Below are 23001 nucleotides of genomic sequence, written 5' to 3'. Positions count from 1 at the left end.
TTACCATGTGCTCTCTCAGTGCATTTATGTCTTTTGCTTTCCTGGAACTGATGTGAGGCAGTATTGATTAGCTAATGCAGAGGCGTTCCATAGCTTCCTATATCATTTGCAATTCAGTTGATGTTTCCTACTGATTACTGACATTAATTGAGGCCCTTAGGAAGATCTTCCTCCAAAGCTCTCAGTGTGGATCTTAGCACTCCAGCTAATTAATTTAACCATTGTTGGCAAGTTTTTAATTACAGTAGACAGACTGAAGCAGTGAAGTGGAGAAACTATGACAAAACAATGAAAGAGATAGAACAACAGATTTCTGGCTCTTGAGACTAACTTTTCTTCATGCTGTCAGTTTTGCATCCTGTACATTTTCAGCTACTGAAAGATGAAAGATGCTACAAGCAAATGACCGGCATCACAACACATTTCGGTGCCAAGCCAAAAGGAAGATGACATGATATATTACTGTAATTCTTGCTGAGATGTATCAGTTATTCACTCCATCCTGAAATGATGAGTTTCTCCCTTTTCAGTCACCAGTTAAAATTAGCAAAGACCTTAATTATTTTTCCTTTGTCACTGATAGAGAATAAAAGCAATAAATGAATAATGGCCCCTACTGTAATACTGTAGCAGCAAAGGCTTACAACAAAGCCTTTAGTCCCTGTACATTACATTAACTCTTGTTGCAAGCATTGTAAAATGCACATTGTTTTGGTTATATGAAGTCCTACAAGACCTTTCAGATGTTATTTGTGTGCATTTAAAAAAATAGTTGGCTTGGGAGGATGGCCTAAAAGTTGCACTGCACTTTCGAAATTTTACTTCCACAGACAAACAGTAGTATACAGATGTATTTTTCCATGCATCTTAAATCCCACACTCCAGCATCAAGCATCATATAAGAGGTGCGTCTTATACTATATGATCAAACTCAGCTCTACTTGTGACATCCACAGATGATCTAATTTGGTGTTCGTTGTTTAGAGCAGTTGAATGTCGAATGTCCTTGGAATACAGGCTCTCCTGATTTGAAATTAAACTATAAAGTTTTGGGGGAATTTATTGGGTTCTGTTTCTGTTTCGCGATTGGATTTGGTCACTGCACCACAGGCTTGCGTAAAGTTTCCCCCTTGGAGCAGAAGAGGGTCATAGCAGCACCTTCAAATAACATTTATGGTGTTTAGCAAAACATGGAGAGGCAGAGGGAAGAAGTGAGAGAGAACAGTCATCTCACTGCTAAACAGCCCCCAGAGACACAGTCCCTCCTCTCTCCTCACATTTGCACATATACTCAAACTCATGGAGTCAGTGGCACATGTACACACAGCAGCAGCAGCATAGCCTGCGCTCTCCTTCAACAGGCACAGGCAGTCTGTTGTCCCTGGCAGCCAAACAGCTGGCCAATGACGTCGCTCTGGCCCAGTGTGTCAGAACATGATAAATAGCTTCATGTGCCATTATTAAAAAAAGGTAAACAAAGCCGTTTATTTAATGGCACATACAGTAGGACAGGGCTGTAAATTGTACACATGTGTATAACTTGGGGATAAACCAAAGGCAGTGACACGCTCAGTTTGAGTTTATATTTTCACAGCAACAAGATAAAACACAATGATGTGTAACAACGCATTATGGGTGTGTGGGTGTATCTTTGTATGTGTGAGAGTCAGCTGGAAATTTTGACTCATTGGCAGCAGTTGGAAGATGCATGAACTGACGTGTTTTGTGCTAAAACAACAGGTGAAGAGAGAAGACAAGAGAAAAGATAATAGCAGAAAAAGAGAGAAAAGTACAGAAATAAAAACCTGTTCATCATTATCTCCTCATCGGTGATTAGAATTAGCTCACAACCCTGTAACAGTCCTCTCTGTGTCCTTTTGTGTGTGTGGTGTGTGTGAGGTGTATTTTTAGACTTTTAAAATGTTTAATGCTGCTTCTCTCGCTTTCTCTCTCACTCTGTGCAGAGCCCAAAGGTATAAGTGAGCCACAACAAAGCTAATTAGTCAACCATAACAACATTAAAAACTGTTATCATTATGAGTCACCCCCATAATTTGGAAACTGGCAGTGTTTTGAAAATTCTGGCTGAATTATACTATTTGTACACTTTGTGTACTTTTTATTCATTTTGTTACAATAAATGGGAGCCATGTGTCCAGGAAGAAAACTGGTAAACTGGTGTGTGTGTGTGTGTGTGTGTGTGTGTGTGTGTGTGTGTGTGTGTGGGGGTGGGGGGGGGGGGGGGGGGGGGGGGGGGGAATCTTTTAATCCTGAAAATAGCTTATTTAAAGGTAAAACATTTTTACTGAAATTGTTACTTTTTGGATCATGGCTAAACTGCTTTAGGTGCTTTGATGCAAATGATGCTTTGACTTAGTAATCTTAGCTGTCTCAGGTATCTGTGCAGCCTCTGGTTGAAAGTTTCAAGTCTCTTGCACCTGAAACCACACCCAACAATTATGTGACAGTGAACTGACACATGGAGTATGCTAGTACATCACTGGAGGTCAACAAAGACATGCTCAGTTGCTGTTAAATTGCTTGCTTTGTCTTCTCTTCGTACCCAACAAACGATGGTGGGTCTAAACTTAAAATACATTAATTCTTTCAGGCAACAGATTTTTCATTTTTTTTTTTTTTTAATTTGTTTTAATAAAATGTACTCTCTGGTTCTGTGTAACCTGGTATTGTCTGTGTGTCCTCTTATCAGCAACAGAAATAATCAAACTAACTAGTAATAAAACTTACTACTAAGCTCAAAATCAAACCCTGTGGACCTATACAAACCAAAATTTCTGTTTCTGTGAGTCTTTAGTCAGTGAAAATTGTCAGTCAAATGGTACAGCTACAACATACAGTATGTCCTGTAATACACCATACACGCATAGGGGAACTTTTTGTGCAGAAGTCCTGTCATCCACTCTGACTTGCCAGAACATAAAGTGAACCTTTTACATTTAGTGACAGTGTAGATATATGCCATCAGGAGGCTGTATAAGTGTCTGGGATTGTGTAAACCACCATGTAGAGATAACCAGATGAAAGCCAAAAAAGAAACACACATCCCCTTCTCTTCAAGCACTTCACAATGATAAATGACACTGTTACAACACTTCCTCAGCACAACTGAAGTAGCGGGTCTGGACAACGTCTCCGGGGGCAAAGGTCAGAGAATGTTATTATCATGGTCTACCTTTGCCAAAATTTGATTTACAACATGTGTTTTATGACTGAACCCTGCAGGACTGAACCAAGTCCTCTCTTGTCATGCACCTGCAAGCCACCACGTAGGCCTACTGAGCTATAGTACAGTTAAGTTAGCAAAGACCTATTACTTCTATTTTTTAAAGTGTGTATTGGTGTCTCACTTTATGTCCTCTGAAAATTCTTCCATCACTCAAATGTCAGGAACTTTTCACGAGAGAAAGCAGCCACGTTGTATTAAAATGTACAAATAAACAAAATATTGTAACTTTTTGGCCTTTTGTGCATTAAACTGTCCTCTCTTGACCCCTCTGACATCCAAACCAGGTTACCTAGATAGCTTGAATATGAATCGACATTTTTTACTGGAAAAAGTCCACTGTCCATTGTGATGAGATGACTAAAGCATGAGATTTATACCCTGATTAGACTTGGCTGATTGCATTGACCTATGTTGTGTAACACCACCGTAATAACACCGTTCCTATATGTTACATTGAAACCTGCCAACCTGCACAGATAGATATTCTGACTTCTTTTTCAGCAACAGCATCTATCGTACTTTTACTTCTAAAGAACAAATTCACATGATTCTTTCCACTGCTGGAAAAGATGAACAGACTTAAAATAGCTTTGTGTGATTGCAGGACATCTTTTAAATCCTCTCATAACATGTAGGGCACACAGGTGAAGGCTGCTAACTTGTCCTAGACCAGTCTGCCTCACAGGAGGCAGAGGATGATGTAATTTAGGATTTTAATCCTGAAAATAAATAAATAAATAAGGAATAGCAAGATTATTACGAGGGCTAAATTCTTCTCTTTGTTTACAGGGTTATGCATTTCAATTTATGGCGTTTCCGCTTCTATTAAAGAATACATATAATAAACAAATAATACAGTCATTAAATAAGTTTCCTATATTGCAAAGTGTTTTGACAGGTGACTTTTGAGTGATGATGCAAATGATACATTTTGCTGTTGAAATATTTGTGGTAGTAGGCCTACAACGTCCCTATTTGGTGTCCTGTCATTGTAGTGTATAGTGTACCTCTAAAATGTATTACAGGATTATTATAGTTGATTCTCCTAATGGGCTTCTCCATTTTACGGAACAAGCCAGGAAATCTTCATGTAAACATGGCATCCATCCACTGTGAACTGAGTCACATCCAAGGCAGACTGCAGCCCCGCAGAATGAGCAGAAACAAGAGGGGAAGAGAGAGCTGAAACGTGACGGAGGAATCACCGGAGCGGCACAAAAAAAAAGAAGCGAGTCTCTATACTGGGAGGAGGGAGGGAGAGAGAGAGAGAGAGAGAGAGAGAGAGAGAGAGAGAGAGAGAGAGAGAGAGAGAGAGAGAGAGAGAGAGAGAGAGAGAGAGATTGTGGAGGAGTGAAGGCAGTGGCCTAGATGTGTGAAACGCCAGGGGTTGCTTTTTTGGTTCACTACTAGGGGGCAACTCAATAGTGGACCAAATGTAATGATGAAGTTCTCAACCACAAAACTGAAGGAAAAGTTGCGAGCCCCATCATTTGGCATTTAAAAAACTAATACCTTGCATTGTCACTTATTGAACTTGTGTTTGGGAGGCAAACATTTGTGACCAGTGCTATTATTTTGGGGGGGTCGTCTGTTAGATGTTGCACAGACAAAATGCATTATCGCGGGAATTATTGGTGGAACATGTAGGCTGAGACATTCACACAGTGACTAACAAATCTATTATTTTTGCCGGACGGTCAGCTGCAGCTTTCTCCCTTGAGTGATAGAGATGGCCTTGGAGGCAGACAGCGACAGAGGTTCATCAAGAAGCGCTCATGAAAAATACCCCCGGGCAGCGTTGGAGCGCAACGGCTACGTGAAGACATGTGTCACCCCGTTGTACCAGGACGCAGGGAGCCAGTCGTGGCTGAGACTCGCCGTGACATGGACTTGCCGACGAGTGTCGTCTGCGGTCTGCATTGCCTCAGTCTCCGTTATTCTCGCTCTGCTGCTCAGATTGGTCTACTGGGATGCAGACGGCAGCAACAGAAATAGTAGCAGGTCCGACTCTCGTCTTCATTTCGCGGCGGGCTGTGCTGTGGAGCTGCTTCTTACTGCGTGCTACTGCGTCTCCCCCGTGTTTACACTCGTATGTGCCTTCTTCTGGGTCGGACTGTATCTGATTCGCTGCGGGGTTCTCATCCGTAACGCGGTTTTTCTATTAGCGGTGTGCAACTTGGGTGAAGCCGCGGCACAGTCCCTCCTGCCCGGCACCGAGGAGCAGCTGCTGTCCCTCCCCGCAACCCTGGTAGTCCTCGGCTGCCTGGGCAGCGGGGCTCTGCTGGTCGTCCGGCTGGGTCAGGGAGTGTCCATCCTGGTCTTCATTAGCGTCATTAGGGCCGTCTCCCTCGTATCTCTGAGCAGAGTCCGGGCCAGCTGGAGACCCTACCTGGCCTACCTGCTGGGGCTGCTGGGGGTTTTGCTTGCGAGGTATGCTGACCGGCTCCTGCCGGCCTCAGGGACCAGCGGGACGGGGTGCTGTGGGTCTGTGACCGGGGCGAAGGAGGAGGACATCCCTGTCTTCAAAAGGAGACGGAGGTCCAGCTCCATAGCGGCCTCGGAAATGATGGCTCACAGTCAGAGCAACAGCAAGTCCCACCGCAGGACTTCGCTGCCTTGCATTCCGCGGGACCAGGTAGGACATGTCCAACTTTGGACGTTTGAACCAGATCATTGTGAATGCAGCTTTGCTTATGACCTTCTAACTACAGAGGGCCTATAACGCTTTTTGGCATCATCTCTGTCTCTGATTGCATGTGTGACAGCTTTACGCGCAAACAAAGGATCGCCACGGATAACAGGAATCGTAATAATAAGCTTTATTATTGTTATACAAACGATTTGTTGTAGGCCACACTTTCATGATCGAACATTCCAGTTCAGGATTAACCTCTCAGATTAGCTCCATCTGCATTTCTGTTATGATTTTGAATTGCAACATCCTCACCCTGCGAACCACCTTCGCTCTGACACTGCTGCTGGTTTAATCACTGTGCTGCGCGCTGTGTTTGTGCTACTGATAAGAACATGGATGGTGCACTTTAGTAGGCTATGCTGTGTGCCTGCGTGTGTGCGTGTGTGTGTGCGTGTGTGTGCATGCTTAGGTGTGAGGTCACATCTAAATATTTTGAAAGCCTCGGCTTATCCTGAGTGCTGGCCAGTAGTGTGGTGCACGTGTTCTCAAACTTCGCACATTATGGTGCCAAATTTGATGCAAGTGTGTCCTTATAAGAACCTCATCTTGTGTTGCATGTTCTGATTATTGCTTTTAAAATGAAATTAAGCTTTCCCAGTTGTAAAGGGAGGTTCTGGTAACCACCTGCACTTTTTTGGTTGGAGGGGAAGTGGTATTGATAAGGGAGATGTTAATAATATGATCCATGATAATTACCTGGATGGGACGTATAAACCTCAAATATGAATTAGGTGGATGTGCTCTGCCTTTGAATGCTGGTTCAGTGAGCTAACTTGGCACTTCAAGCACATCTCTGTTTGTTATCCAACTTGACTCACATCCCAAAATAGCACAGATTTCAGCTTTTGGAACACATGTTGTTGTTTTTTTTTGTTGTTTAAAAAAAAAAAGAAGGCCGTTCAGTTTTTTATTAATAAACCTTTATTTCGGGTTTGTGAATGGGCATAGGTTTTGATGATCTCTATAAATCGGCATGTCATAATCTGGTGCATTTTCAATGTGCCAGTGCAAAGATGTGTATGTTATGTTATCTTTATAGTTGTAGGAGAGAACTGTGCTTTCAGGATTAGTCTACAAACTGCTACACCATAACCTTATAGATAACAGACAGATTGAAGAAATTATGCATTTTTAAACTGAATTGTGTATTCCTAAATATAAAATACTAGCACTGTACTTAAAATCGTTTTAATATACTTATATTTTATATAATACTGTGGCACTTTGCTCAGTCTTCAGCATTAGGCTACTAAATTTTAAGTTATGGGTATCGACCCAAAATCAGTGCACTTTTATATGTCACACTAATTTGACAGAACATTTTCCACAAATAAAGGGTTAATACAGACATAGTATTCATATCATCTACTATATGTACTATGTACTATATTTGTAATCACAGAAACAGTGGGACATAATTCCATATCAAAAGTGAGCTGCAGCCGTAATAATCAATTTGATAACACAAATGTTTTGAGAGAAACTTAAAGTTCCCATTCAGTCAAAAATGTGTTTTTTTTCTTGTACATGCATCACTGTGCAAAATGACATATAGAGTTTGACACTAGGAGGCTGCCTTCGCATTCATATGCCGAAACCGAAAAGTTTATCTGTGCTTAAAATCAGATTCAAACGGTTGCGCCTTTGAGCATGATTTGTGACATTACAACTAGTTTGGAAGCCAATCCTGCTCCAATATTGAACTTACTCAAGTGTGAATTGGAAATTTGAAGCCTCCAGTACACAAACACTGAGAATGGACATCTTGTGTCCAGTGGTTCAGCTTATAAAAATTGAATATATTTACATATTTATAGATTCTGGATTTTAAAAAATGAAGACATAGCTGTAATTTTTTTGTTTTGTTTAGGATTTTAACATAATAATTATACTTTTTGGTAGAAAAAACATACCAGGCACACATTATTATTCCAAGCAGAGTATTTTCAAATGTCTTAATACATGTCTGGAGGGGATCTTTAGGAATGCAAATGATTTATGTAACACCAAAAAAGGAAGAAAAATGTGAATAATCTAGGGCCAGCAGGTTGAGTTTTAAGCTATAAGGAAACATTTTTACACCATTCATGTCACTTATTCAAAATAATTCACAGTCATATTTGCATGTGTTTTACGTGTGACACAAGTGATGTCTGCCACGGTTCATCCTTTTACACCCATGATTGTCTCCATCTCTGAAGGTTATTCTCTTGCAGTTTTTGCCCCCAATTGTACTTATGCCCTCTAGTGACAAACTGAGATAAAACTCCAAGAGATGTTGGAGGGGGAATGAATGAGAAGCTGGTGATGTTTCTGCTCAATGGGAGAAAGAGATGTGGATCCATTCACACGCATGTACAGTGAGGATTCACAGTGATCTTTCTCATCCTGAGTGGGTGAGCTTGTGTCACACACATACATGTATGGCTCAGCTAAAGAAGCAGCATAATCCGAACTGATTACACTGGTCTTTTCCTTTGCCCTGATCTCATTTGTAGATGTAGAGAGTTGAGAGGACAAGAGAATGTGACAAAGAATGAAAAGCTTATAACTGCAGTAATTAAATGGCTCATCAGTTTTCTTCTTTTGATTTAGTGTAATTGTAGATGACAAGGTGAATGGTCATAGGTGTTTCCTGTACACCTCACAGTGGGATAATGGGTCACACTATACCCTTTGCATTTTAAAGCCACTTAAAATTTCCTATTATGAAGCAGCCGGAAATGAGTATTTTCATTCGAAGTGCAGTTTACCTGAGATGCCCCTCAGTCTGTTTGAATGATAGAGTCCCACCAATGGCCCTATTACAGCAGAACTCCTGACACTTCTCAGAGTGTCGCTAATTTGGAAGCTCGAGCTGATCTTACATCAGCTGCCCTACTCTTGATGCTGGTTGTTCATTGCTAATTGGTATCCAGGGAACGCTAATTTAGTGGACTATTTGTACTGGTAACAGCTCCATTACCCATTCTAGCCTGTCATGTCTGGAACAGGAGTGATGACAAATATAACTTTGAAACTCAAAAAACCTCTTGATTGACCAGATGCTGAGGACAGTGTGTCCTCCTGTTACCCATCCTGGCTGTGTAATATATCGGAGCAGTGAGAGGAACATGGAGATTGATGCATGGCAGATGGAAGAGCGCAAACAAATGGACTGTACTTTGAAATAGTTTGGATAACATACTACATATGATTTTTTCTGAAATAGTGGCATTTTCTCAATCATTGATTCGTAATAAGTCTGTAATATGCATGCAATGTAATATATTTACAAGTATATAAAGGGTTGATCTGAATTACACAATGCATGTGCAGTCTGTATGGCCGAAACAGTAAGTTTCAGAAAAAGCTAAAACGGTTACGTACATAGAGCTGCAGAGTTGGGGGATGATTCTCTGCTGGCTTGTTACTGTTTAGAGGTCCCTCTCATCATTTTATTAAAACTTAATATTTAATAGTTTTAATGAAGCTTTACACTTTTTTGTAATTATTTTAACCAATGGTGTGATTGGTTTTACCCAAACTGACAAAGTAATTACATGTACTGTTATTACAGTTACCTACAATTTAATACACCTCACCTGCTGATATAGAACAGTGATTAAAATATTGATTCATGAACCGTGGGATTGCTAGATGTTCAACACCACAGAAACGCAGAAAAAAGACGAGAAAGAGTTGTGTTTGTTTTTTCATTTTCAATATTAAAAATTTTCACATACACATGTTTGCATCTGAAAGAGCATGCAGACCTTCATTTATCCTATTTTTTGGTGTTTAAAAAAAAAGTCTTTATTTGACAGGAGAAAGCTAAAAATGAATGCCACTCATTGACACATTCACACATTCGATGGGCGTAAGCAAGTTGCTGTCATCACCATTGGGAGCAATAAGGGGTTCAGTATTTTGGGCACTACATGTGGACAGGAGGAATCTGGGATTGAACCACCAACACGGTCTACCTCCTGTGGCCTTTGTATGTAAGACATAAAAAATGGCATCCGCATATAACTTGACAAGACCAGATGGTTTGTTCCACAGAACCATCAGAAAAGTTGTACTGGAAGCTTCTTGGAAAGAGGCAGGGACTTTCAAAAAATAATTGGCAAGTGATTGGGTGAACCATCTACCTATCACTGTCTATCACTGTCTTAATTTGCAAGGGGTCAACAGACCAAAAGGTTGGGAACTCCTGAGTTAGAGCTGTTGAGGACTCATTTCCCGTCTTCTGATGCCTTTCAACCCACTCACACATCATCTCTGCGTGGTCTACTCAGTCAAGAACTATTTTAAGCCCGTCCTTTGTCCATTTGTTGTGAAATGTTACATATCACAGGTATTAGAGAACAAATGGTTCCCCATCAAATCAGTCAGCTAATTGGTCAAATCTGTTACTCAAATTTGTTTGAACATCCCTTCTCTTTCCATCTCTCTCAAAGTATCTTTGACACAAACACACACAGTTTGTAGGTACAGTTTATCCATACTGTAGATAATGAAGCTCTCCAGAGTGCAGTTGTACCTGAGAAAAGTGGGGGTTTTCATCAAGAGTTGGTTATGCAGTATTTATGAAGAAGGTTGGTGCAGCCTGCCAAGCCAGAGGCAAGACAGGCACTCTGCTGAACTGGAAGCTGGAAAATAGCACCGGCTCTGCTCCGTGGCTTTATTTCTGTTTTTTTTCCCCTTTTAAATTGAATTGGGTTTATGGGTTTGCTGTTGTTGCACCATGTAGAACATATGGCCTTATATTAATGTAATGAGAGGTTTATATGAACATGTTTAATTCTGATATTGAGTCTTATTATTCAATGGTTTTGACATGATTATACTCTATTATGATTTTTCTGGACTACAGCCACACAGAGGACATGTGCTTTGACAGAAGTTATTTGTTTTATAGCCAATGTCTCAGTGGGATAGGGATTTGGGGGAAAAAGGCCTCTGCTAGTGGTTTTTGGGTCACATGCAATTGAAAAGCATTTTCTCTATACAAGATAAGGACAGCCATAAATAGACTGTCTAAAAAAGGAACAATATTTCAAAGTGTCTTGTTGTTTGCTGTTTTACCTCCTTGCAGTGATAATTGTCCAAACATTGAGTCACATTCATTCAAGGCTGTTAAACATGGCAAAGTTATGATTGTAAAGATATCAAAGTACAAATCCTTAGCAGAGTAAAACAAACAATACATTTTCTTTTAATTTTGAAGTAATTGGCCTTTTAGAAATGGAGGTCGGAGGTTGGATAAGACTACAGTATGTTCATCATCTCATCATCATAATACAGTATCTGTGTCAGAGAGGAAGAGGGGAGGAGGGAGGGACAGAGATTTTAAAGGAAAGACATGTGCTGAGATCTATTTGAGGGAAGGCCCACATTCTCTCATTGACGCACGTATATTTCCAGAGAGACACACAACCTGTTCTGGTTTCCAGAGCGATCTGACTTTGTGTGCCATCGAGACTTATTACTTCTTTGTCGGGATAATTGAGTTTTTTTTTTTTTTTAATTAATGAATAGGAAGCACATTGAGTTAATCTTTTCAGCAGACAGTATACTAACATTGGATAATTGTACAAAACCTTGGATTACAAAGTTTAACAAAACTATGTTATAATACCAAATCTTTGCTATGGTTAAGGTTAAGAAACTATAACATTTGGTCCTGGAACATATTATCCACCAACTCAACAGCCACACCTTTTCAGTGACTGTATAGCGTTTTTTATAGTTGCGGTTGGATTTTGTATCAAATGCACTGGATAAAATGAGTATATACTTGTGTGTGTGTGTGTGTGTGTGTGTGTGTGTGTGTGTGTGTGTGTGTGTGTGTGTGTGTGTGTGTGTATGTGTGTGTGTGTGTGTGTGTGAACTTTAACGTCCTATCATATCAATGGCACCACAGACCAAATCTGTACTTTAAGTGACTTTACGCAATTGTATATCTAAACAAATGAATGTAGGTGTCAGTGGTTTATATTGGAACTTTGGCAAACACAATTTCATCTGATGGGTCATCAAGTTCATTGAGTTTGTTACCAGATGATGCTGTGCAGAAACACAGAATCACATCACAGAACCAAGATATGAAAGGGACACATGATACAGCTTGCATGTTTGTGTGACAGACAGTCACAGAGAGAGAAAGGTAAGAGATATTTTATTTACATATCACCATTATAATCACATACCTTATGTGCACATATATGCAGCCAAATACATTGAAAATAACATCTGTCTAGAACCATGAACATTAAAGACATTCAAAACTGAGGAATAAATATGATACCTTAAACCAACTGCATGTAAATCAGTTATAGAAAAAACCCCTGTCATTCTTTTTTCCAAAAAACTAAAATACATATAGATAAATGCAAATGTAATCAGGGGCCAAAAGCAGCAGTGTATAATCACATGAAATATCAGCTGTCCTACTCTAAGGGAGGCTTGATTGTTCATTGCAACGAAAAACAGTGAGCCTCCAAAGAGTTGTGGTGAGCAGAGGCGGGGACTGAAATGGTGTAACTGACGTGGGAGATGTGCAGAAATTGGGGGGGTTGGCGAATAGGAATTCTGCAGCTAGGTAGTAGTAGGAGTCTTCCTGAATGGATAGTTTCATTCAGAAACTGGAAAGGTAGAAAGGATAGAAGGACAAAATAAGAGATTGATACAAAAGAACACACTAGCATTAGCACAGGCTGCATCCAGCTCCAAGGAGCAGTCAAATAGCCAAATGTGGGAGAGTGTGTGTGTTTATGGACTTGTGTTTGTGAAAGAGAGATGGGGGGGGGGGTAGTTTGTAGGTACCTAATGCAGGAGCTGCTGCATGAGAGAGAAGGAAGGGAGGGCGCAAGAAAAGGCGAAAGGGAGAGTGTTGAAAGATTTGCTGGGGAGGGCGAGGAAAGGAGGGGGGAGTGAGAGGTGGTTGGCTGCCAAGCACAGCAGAAGTGTTGATGGTAAAAGGACAACTATCTGGTCCACTGTATTCAACCTAAACACACCATCGCTCTGAGCTCTCACATGGACTCATGCACAGACACACAGCTTGTGTTGATCACATATAGTTTGCGGAGATTGCATATTTGTGTGTTTGTCTCCACATAATGTGAATATGGCTCCGTGCCATATGCTCCCACAGAGAGACGAGAGGGCTGGGGAAAGAGAGCAAGAGCAAAAAAGAAAAAAAGAAGAAAAAAATGTGTGCGAGAGTAGCCTCCACAGCTTGTTGCTGAAAAGCAGCAGCAAATAATTTTAACCTGGCCTGGCCACTACTGTATACACGTGCTCACACATTCACACACACATACACATACAGTAGCTTCCCTGCTGGCTGTCCAGATGAGGTTTGGTGGCATTGGACAAGGATTGCCTTGTTACTTGACTCAATGGTGTGTTTTAGCTCCAAAATATGCTCGGTGAGAGGTGAGAGGGGGGAGGGTTGTTGGCCTGGGCAGGGGGCAGCATATACAAGCAGAATCTAGATCTATATCCATATGTCTTTCTGTCTATACCTTCCATTTCCTCTACAGTAAATACTCTTGCTCATGTCATAAAAAGTTCTGTTCTGTTTTACTCTCTTAACATTTGTGAGTTTGAACTAAGCTTAGTGCGACACTCAATTCACACAGCACAATTAGGCACCCGCTGTCTTTACCTGTGCTTCTACTCTGTGGACACAGAGAATGGGCTGTTTGGGAAGCCTACAATCAGTCTGCGATAAGAAACAATTTTTGAACACTATTTATGCAGGCTACGTGTTCTTTTACATGCAGCCATGACATTGGTTTGTTGACTTAGTTTTGACCTACTGACAGACCTGGGAGCTGCCCAATAGTTCTGCATTCTTGCATTGTTAAAAACTGAGATAATAATACTGATTTTATGTAGTCCCTTATTATTATTAAGTATCAGTAACTCCCACGAATGGGTTAACCCTGTAAAGCCTGAACCACCAAATAACTGCCAGAAAATTATAATTCTTTGAAACTGGAGTTTATTGGACCTTCTGACAAGTATTTAAAAAAAAAAAAAAATTAATTAAGACTTTGCTTTTTGTTTTGTATCATATTTAATACACTGGGAATTTTTTGTAATTCATTTGTCATAGCATGGTTTTTTAAACATATTCAGAATTTTTTTAAGGTCCTGCATAAAGCTCATATAGCCACCTTCAAACTTTTTTATTCATGATAATAATACATAATGTATGAAATGCAATTATATGAAAATCGACAGATTTACAGATACCTGCTGTGTCTAATATGATACACACATTTTCAACAGAAATTTACCATAAAATAAGCTACAAAATATTTAGTCATTCGACATTGCATTTGTTCATCTGTGTTCTATTTGTATCTATTTGTATACATCAGGTTTTTCAGGAAACTGGAAACTTCACTGTTTAGTTGTTCCATGAAAAAACACACTGGTGTAATTCATCATCAATAGTGTTAGATAAGGTTGATCACTCTTTTAATTCATTTGCTGATAATAACAGTGTTTTATTTTAAACATATGTTGATCATGGAGGACAGACTCCTTATTTATCTTGCTGACACCTTTTCAGAGGGCAACTGAAATAATCCTCTTCATGAAAACCCATTACAATTCTGCCTATTAACCAAAATCTTCTGTAGGCCTCTGTTACTTCATTGAGATTATGTATTCAAAGCACTTTAGCCCTCACACCTGATTTAGACACTGTAACCAGTGACGTTTTAGTAACCAGTTTGGTAAACTTTTGGCCACCAGTGATTGACCTACATGACAGAGATAAGTGCATGATGATGCCATAAAACAGCTCAAGACAGGCTGAATTCAACTACTGCAATATTTTCACCAATAACTGTAAAGCTGGGGGAAATGGCCAGAGGTGAGGTGAGGATACGTAACAAAAGGCTATTCACATAATTTTAAGAAAAAAACAATATTTTTGGAGTTATAGAATACAAGCTGTTAAAAATGTACCGAAAATAGTTCAGCTGAAATGATTCATAACTTCTTGTTAATAAACACTGTCATTATAACATATCTTTGTCAGCAGTTGTGTGTGATCATACTGTAGACACAGCTGTGTTAAAGCGATATATTCAAGGCATTACATACTATTTTAAGATTAATTGATACCTTCGCAATATGACTTACAGCATTATCTTAGTAGTTTATCTAAGTATTGCACTGAAGCCGCCCTCTACTGGGGAAAATGTAAAGTTAAAGTTAAACCTCTTTCCTTTTCTAGGCCCTCTTTGGTGTATATCTTGCATAGTTAATTATGTTTGCATAACAAGAATTGCATAAAGTCATGTGCAGACACATACACACACACACACACACACACACACACACACACACACACACACACACACACACACACACACACACACACACACACACACAAACACACAGAGAGAGAGAGAGAAAGAGAGAGAGAGAGAGAGAGAGAGAGAGAGAGAGAGAGAGAGAGAGAGAGAGAGAGAGAGAGAGAGAGAGAAAGAGAGAGAGCCTGGCCTTGATGAAGCTCCCAGATGTGCAGTGTCCTCGTAAAGCAAGGCCTCTATTCAGATTGAGTTGAATTGAAGTGTCACTGTGGGTTAGATCACTGACCCAGTCAAGTGATCTCTCTCTCGCACACACATGTGTTGTCAGCTGCAAGACTCACATATATTTGCCACAAACGTTGCAACATAATCCACAGCTCGGTTGCCTTACTTGCTTCCATATTGCATACTTCACTCTCTTTTTTTCTGTTGTTAACAAACACACACACACACACACACACACACACACACACACACACACACACACACACACACACACACACACACACACACACACACACACACACACACATTATATACTTTACTGCTTATGCACATGCATAAATGCAATTTTTTTTGACTAAATATCAATTGCAGTTTTTTGGGGGTATTCACTGTACACCTAAATTTATGTATGCACCATTGAGCACATGCACAAATACAGGTGTGTGCAAGTGTGTGTGTGTGTGTGTGTGTGTGTGTGTGCGCGCGCGTGCTTCCTAGTGGCTTATGCTTGGTCAACAGTCTGCCGACGTTGTGTTTGTCTTGGACGCCTCCAGCCTGCCTGTAGATTACCCAATCAGATAATCAAGGGCATAATTGCATCACATGCATCTGGGAGTGTTTTTCCCTTCCATTATCCCTCATAATGCACACATACACGTCGCAGTCACACATGCTGCAGACACACATTGATGACGTCCATTCAGCAGCTAATTGCCTAGAGGTTGTCTGCGTTGAGAAACAATAAGTCCACTCGTGGTTGTGTCGTTTTGTGTTTTGAGAGGAAAGCCTTTCAAGAGAGAGAGACTCTGACATACCTGCTCCTTTGAAACTGGGTCTGAAGTTATTATAATGATGAGGAAGTGGACGGTGAAATGATGGATAAGAGAGGACAATGTTACTTTGCTTCTGATGTTTAAAATAACGCACTGGGAATATTTCAATATTAAATGAGCCCTTTTTTCCAACGAGTGATCCAATGGACTAATTTTGTTACATTGTATTAGTATTAGTTTAAAAAAAAAAAAGTTTTACATTTTTAACATTACTGGAAGACATTCATCACAGCAGTTGGACTCATGGTTATCTTGTCTCATGCATCATTAAATATAGATGTGATGCAACTTTATAAATTAATGTTATTATCTTATTAGTGCAATAAAAGTTACTTTACTATATTTAATAACTTACATCACCAGAATAAAGGGACAAATCCTCAAGACACCAAAACACAGCATTGGAACTTCATTCCCAAATTTGTTAGAAAGTATAATACTAATTAAATTAATACTAATTGGACTATTGTTGGACAAATTAGAGATATATACAGATATAACCTTTGACCTTTGAAATTATAGCAAACATTTTTCACTATTTTCTGAGATTTTGAGACACACTTCAGACAACACAGATCAACTCAAAAAGATGTCTTCATTTTAAATTTCCAGATATTTTGACCTTAGGTGTATCAACGTTCTTCTCATTAACATTGAATATCAATCACATGATTGGTAATTATCACATGATAATTAGCAGTGTAACAGCAAAACCTGTTCCACCTGGATTTGGGTTCTTCTTATTTAATCCCCATCTGTCACTGCTTTACTGCTGATTGGCAACTGGATTTGCGACACTGATTGGTCCGAATCACTGGTGGTTCAGCTAAAAACTTTATTATTCAGATTCTAGCAACAGGAATAACAGAGGGCTTTTTTGTCTCCCCTGTAGAGGATAGATTGAACTGACAGATGAATGGTTCATCCGATCACCTGCCAAGTATTTTTTGAAAGTGCCAGCCAGCTTTCAAGGACAACTTTTCAGATGGTTCTGTGCAACAAACCATCTGGTGCATCAGGTTAGCAACGAACAACATGTGACATGAAGAAGAGGAGTTTTAATTTGGTGACTGCTTAGCTGGAGTTTACAGATTTAATGGACTGTTAAAGTGCATGAAAGGTAGATATACTGTAATGTGTATGTGTCTTAATGGGGATAATTAAGTACAGTCTACTCTCTGAGTGTGAGAATAACCAGAACAGCCTTATTGTTTTACAAAATGTTGTCAAAATTAACAATTCCAAGCAAATTGTCATTTCAATTTAATTAAAAATTAAATTTTACATTAAAAAGCTTTTGTTTTAACAGAGTATTATCTAATGTAAAGCTTAACAGAGGGACACAGTTCATTGCATTTGCCATTAACTTGATTATTTCATTTGATTTTACATACATGATTACATACATACATGAATTTGCATCTCTATAGTCTTGGTCAAGTAGCAACGTAAGCTAATGTGCATTTGTTTAGCTGTGGAATGGGTAGTCAGTGTTCTCTGTTAAGGTCTTAAACATGTCTTAAAAAGCATTACATTTGATTTCAGAAAATGTGCAGCAACCCTGCATTCAGAGAAAAGATAAGCAGTTAAGAGTCCCTCCAGTCTAAAATGGGATCTAACAGCTCTCATATCCTAAATTTAAAAGCAAGTAAAGACATTCAATTTAAAAACTGTGACAAAACATGGTCTAAAGATTTATGAGGATCTTATCTCAGGAATGTAGACACCTTAATGCATCCAGACTTTTCTTTTTCTGTAAATGCACAGCTTTGCTTTAAACATTTTTGAAAGGACATCACCATCAAAAAACCTTAATATCTTTATACTTTGAGGCTGCTTACTTGGACATTTCATGAGCATCTCTTATTGTATTGATGCTACAACAATAAGAGACAAATCAACCTAAAACTCTATCTATACACAATCTGATACACCTCATGTGAGTAAAATGATTTTTGCATTCACTCTTCATTTTGTGTCTCTGTAGTTTAATTAAAAATTCATCGTCCATGTCTTGTAATGAAACAAAGCTCTTGTTTCAGAGACACACCTCCTGTCACAAAGGTTACAGTTTCATTGGTGCGACTGTATGAGGTAAATTTAAATTCAAAGCAGACAGCTGTTTGAATAGTGTCTTGATTAAGTCAATTCTGTGTAATTTCACAGTAGATGACTATGAAATTGTAGTATTTTACATTTGAGTTTGAACTTGCTTCCAGCTTGGAAAGAAATTCAAATGGTGTAATGGTAAAATTCACTCATGTAAGAACTACTTTGATGCATTATCAGTGAATAGTCTGGAGGTGCAGATCATGGTCTAAGGGGACAGGCTTTAGGGACTCTAGATGGAATAGAAAACTGAGAAGACATGAAAATGACTGGACTGCAGCATTCATTTGGATGATATTCTCCCTCGGGGCATCTTGCCTCGAGCCACGGGCATCTGTAGTCAAAACGTATATCTCCCTGTATCTCTGCTTCTTCCAGCCTCTTTCTCTTTCTCTGCCTCCCTTTCTCCCTCTCACTTTCTGTCACTTTATTGTCTGCTCGTCCCTCTCTGTTTCTCTCCCACTCACCCAATTTCCTCTCTGTCCAACGTTCACAGGACAAATGCCAAAGGCAGTATTGTTGTGTCCTCAGCTGCCATCACTCACTGTGTTATGTAAGACACTGCTGATGTGTGTGTGTGTGTGTGTGTGTGTGTGTGTGTGTGTGTGTGTGTGTGTGTTTGTGTGTGTGTGTGTTTGACATGCTTCAGTCCTGACATGCCTTCTCTGAATTCACAATCATCTCAGCATATCCAAACTGATGCCGGACCAGTTTCAGCTCTATAGATGTGTGGTCAGTAGCTCTTCAACCTTGATCTCTTGTTAAATGTCCTGTATGTTATGTTTTAAATTGATATATAATTGGATTGAGTAAAGAGAGCCTTTTTTAGTTCTCGTTTTGGCAAAATGCTCCATTGAGATCAGTTTTAAGGTGCTGATTTGTTTCTGCTGTCTGTTCTGCGTAAGACAATGAGAAAACAATTCCCTTAAAGGATAAGGCCAGGGATTTTCTCTGTTTTTCTTATTGTCAACAGATCTCATGTGCGAAGCCAAACCAGCAATGGATTGAACTACGTACAAGTATTAGCCTGATATATCTTATTCCTCTGTGGAGTAAACTTCCATCGTTGTCCAAAAGCTGTTTAAAACACGTCAGTGAGCCAAACTGTTGTACTGGGTGACATGTTCCACCCAGCAGAACAGCGCCAAAGACAGCGATTCTGTTTTTGGGCTGCATAGACTTACTAGCTTGTTGTGCTACATCGACCTCTTGACTTTGTAAAGAAGTTCTTTGGGAAATTTACAACAACGTACAAAGTCAAGAGGCTTTGAATACACACACACACTGTACTTTTAAGGCTCTGCAAATGAGATGTGTTGATATAGAAAATCACCAGCATTATACTAATATAATACTATATATTATATTATATAACAACAAGTACTATACATGAATCAACTGGGAGCTCCCAGTACACTATACTGATTCTTAAGATGCCTTTTCAACATGTATTGCAACTTTAATATTGCAAACTTTCTTACCTTTTTCTCACTTTTAAAAGAAACTGGACTTTGCAGAATAGTTGATTAAAACTGGCAACTTCGTGTCTGCTTTAATGTGAATTAATACTGTACTTAATTTGTACTTAGGAAAGCAAAACACTTTTAAAATTAGACATCAATAGACTACGGAGATTTGATGGGGTGCAAGAGTGAATGAAGTTTGCAGCGAGAGAGAGTGTGTGCCATTTAGTATGAGTGGTTGCTGGAGAGTGAGGCAGTTACAATAACATGAAGTAGCTTAAAAGACTTAGGCTTCTAGCCATCGTGAGAGAATTAAAAGAAAAAAAGGATGGTACTTGTTCTTGTATCTGTTGTCCACTCTGAGAATGATCGTGATCATTTGCTGTGGGCACGTGTGCAAAACCAGTGACCAAGACGTAATTGAATTAAGCTAAATTTAATTATGCATCTAACTGACTTCACTGTGTTCGAGATAAATCATGAAATAAACAAATTCACTAATTTTCATTTTCTTTCAAGCTATACAATTGCTTCTGATTCCTTCATTCCACTCTTTGCATACATGTAGACATAACAATGTTGATTGTGAAACAACTTTTCAGAATTGGGAACCTTAAAAGGGAATATGGGTGAATGTGGAATATGGACTTTTAACTGGATCTTAAAAGTATATGACTGAAAAAAAACACTTTGCACCATAAACATTAAAAACTAGCAGATCTTAGACCATATCTGTCATTTTCCCAGTGCTGTGTGTTTTGTGGAACACTGTAATTCATTCATCACAATCGTCCATAATGTCTCAAACATCTTTCAGGTCATGTTTAACCAGGTAGAGAGCAGAGAGTTTATTTCAGGTCAAGTTTCAATATTCAGAAATAATTGGATCCATTCTATAAATGGCATCCTGCTTTCTCTGAGCTGTGGTAAAGCATCACGAAGTGAGCGCTTGGTTCTCATCTGAAGAGCAGACGAAGGAGTTGGCCTTCGGCTGTGATGTGTGTGTGCAGGATGGTACACACACACACACACACACACACACACACTCTCTCTCTCTCTCTCTCTCTCTCTCTCTCTCTCTCTCTCTCTCTCTCTCTCTCTCTCTCTCTCTTCTCTCTCTCTGTCTCTATCACTCACTCACACAAACAAAAACACAGCACTTACACAAACACACACACGTACATATAAATGTGGTCTGTTTGGTTGATTAGGCTCGATAAAGCGTGTGCTAATGTCAACATGTTCCCTTCTTTCATTCAGCTTATTTTCTCCAACATCTGTCTTTCTTCTTTTTCTACGTCTTCTGTCCAATTTCATTCAACAAGGAATTCAATGACTAAGTCTTTATTAGATGTAGCTGTTCTGGTGTGAAACATGATGAGTGTCTGTGGTTTAGCCCGAAGACAAGGCTACTCGGAAGACCTGCTTCCTTTCTATGGATTTGTTTCTTTCTTTTTCTTGTAGGTCCCTCAAAAAGTGTTTACAAAGTGTTATCTTGACACAAACAACATAACGAGTCAGTAAAGAACATACGGTTTGTATGGACTAATAGCTTTTGTATGCATGACTGGACATGTTTGTTTATTACTATTTGGACAAGGCATATCAACATAAAATCAATCAATAGAATCAATAGAAAAATAATCATGTCATCTTCATGTTATTTTTTACAGTGGATACTTACTAATTACAGGCTCCTTGCAGGGAGTCTGGGGGTAATTCCTCCCAGGAGAAATGTTTCAGATAAACATCCATGAAATAGTCGTTTCCTGTGGGTTTTACATATCACAACTGGCCCAAAAACTATAAATAATTTGGCCTTTTGTTGCTAAGAATATTGGTTGAAATTAGTTTAGTTTTGTTATAGTAAATTATTTTCAAAGCAAGCATTGTGAGCATTATACAGTGTGTATATATATAAATAGATAGATAGATAGATAGATACACACAGATTAACTGTCTGACACAGATTTCATGTGTTTTTGCAAAGACAATACTCAGTCGTAATCATTATATTTATTACTATTTAGCAAGCACATTTTGTATTCAGCCCTGTTTTTAAAGTAACCATAATTATTGCAAAACAACTGGTTCTGAGGGCTCAAAAATAGGCAAATATTTAATAATTACCATTCAATCCACACAAGAAACCAAAGAATATTGGTACTTTTAGTCTATAAATGGCATTTATTATTATGGTAATTTAACACCTCTAACGAAAATGAAAATGTGTTTGCAGAAATGAAGCAAATGCATCATTTAAAATGTTCTGGCTCAATCAGCTGTGCAGTGTCACAGGAAACACACCCTACAGTACAATAACATTTCAAATGAAAAACCATGCATTGACACAGAAAATAATGCATTTAAAAGCTGATGTATCTGATCAAATAAGTGAGATAGTGATCACTCATGTATCTTAAGATAAAGCCAGTCTCTCCCCCTAATGCATTGAGCTCATGCAGTAGATCACCTGCTTCTGGAAAGTGCTGCTGCTGCATTGATATTGTGAGATCATTCCCACCCTTATCAGCATTATACCACAATAAAATAGTTTAATAAACATACATACACATAATTTCATACATTACACAAAGCCATGCACCACTGATCCACTCTAAACGGACCTGACTTATCTAAACAGGCTCTGTTGGGTCCTAATGCCAGATCATTTTGTATGTCTCATAATTCTGAATAGAGCTTAGTTGATCAACAGAAAAATTAACTTACTAATTTTATCTTACTTAAAGAGTATCACCATGAAGATTTTAGAAGAATCAAAGAGCAAAATTTCAAGAAGTGCAGACGCAAAATGGGATGTTAGTCATTATTCACGGAGCTCCAAATGGAAGACCAATGTCTGGACACTCACGTTGTTCCCATGGCACTCAGCCAGTGTTGTTTTCGTCAACGATGACGATGACGAAATCATTTCGTTGACGCCACTTTTTTTCATGACGATAACGAGACGGTGACGAGATAAACATAGCTCTCTGATGACGAAAACATGACGAGACGTGTGTGAGTTTTCGTTGACGAGACGAGAATGGATGAAAATGTTAGTGGGTGATCTGTCAGACGTTTAAAATGCATGACATTTCTCCTT

At 39.1% G+C, this 23001-nt stretch overlaps 1 protein-coding gene across 1 annotated transcript in view; it reads left to right on the top strand.

The window, feature by feature from the left end:
• The first annotated feature begins 4976 nt into the window (after positions 1–4976).
• LOC133980703 (cGMP-inhibited 3',5'-cyclic phosphodiesterase 3A-like) overlaps positions 4977–23001 on the top strand; it is a 54898-nt gene continuing 36873 nt past the window's right edge. Inside the window, exon 1 of the mRNA XM_062419478.1 lies at positions 4977–5882. Within this exon, the coding sequence (XP_062275462.1) occupies positions 4977–5882 (906 nt within the window). The remainder of the gene's footprint in view (positions 5883–23001) is intronic.

This window comes from Scomber scombrus, chromosome 5, assembly GCF_963691925.1.
Source record: "Scomber scombrus chromosome 5, fScoSco1.1, whole genome shotgun sequence".
In the NCBI taxonomy this organism is placed as follows: Eukaryota; Metazoa; Chordata; class Actinopteri; order Scombriformes; family Scombridae; genus Scomber; species Scomber scombrus.
Note: the sequence above shows the minus strand (reverse complement) of the source record. Positions and strands in the feature narration are given on the sequence as shown.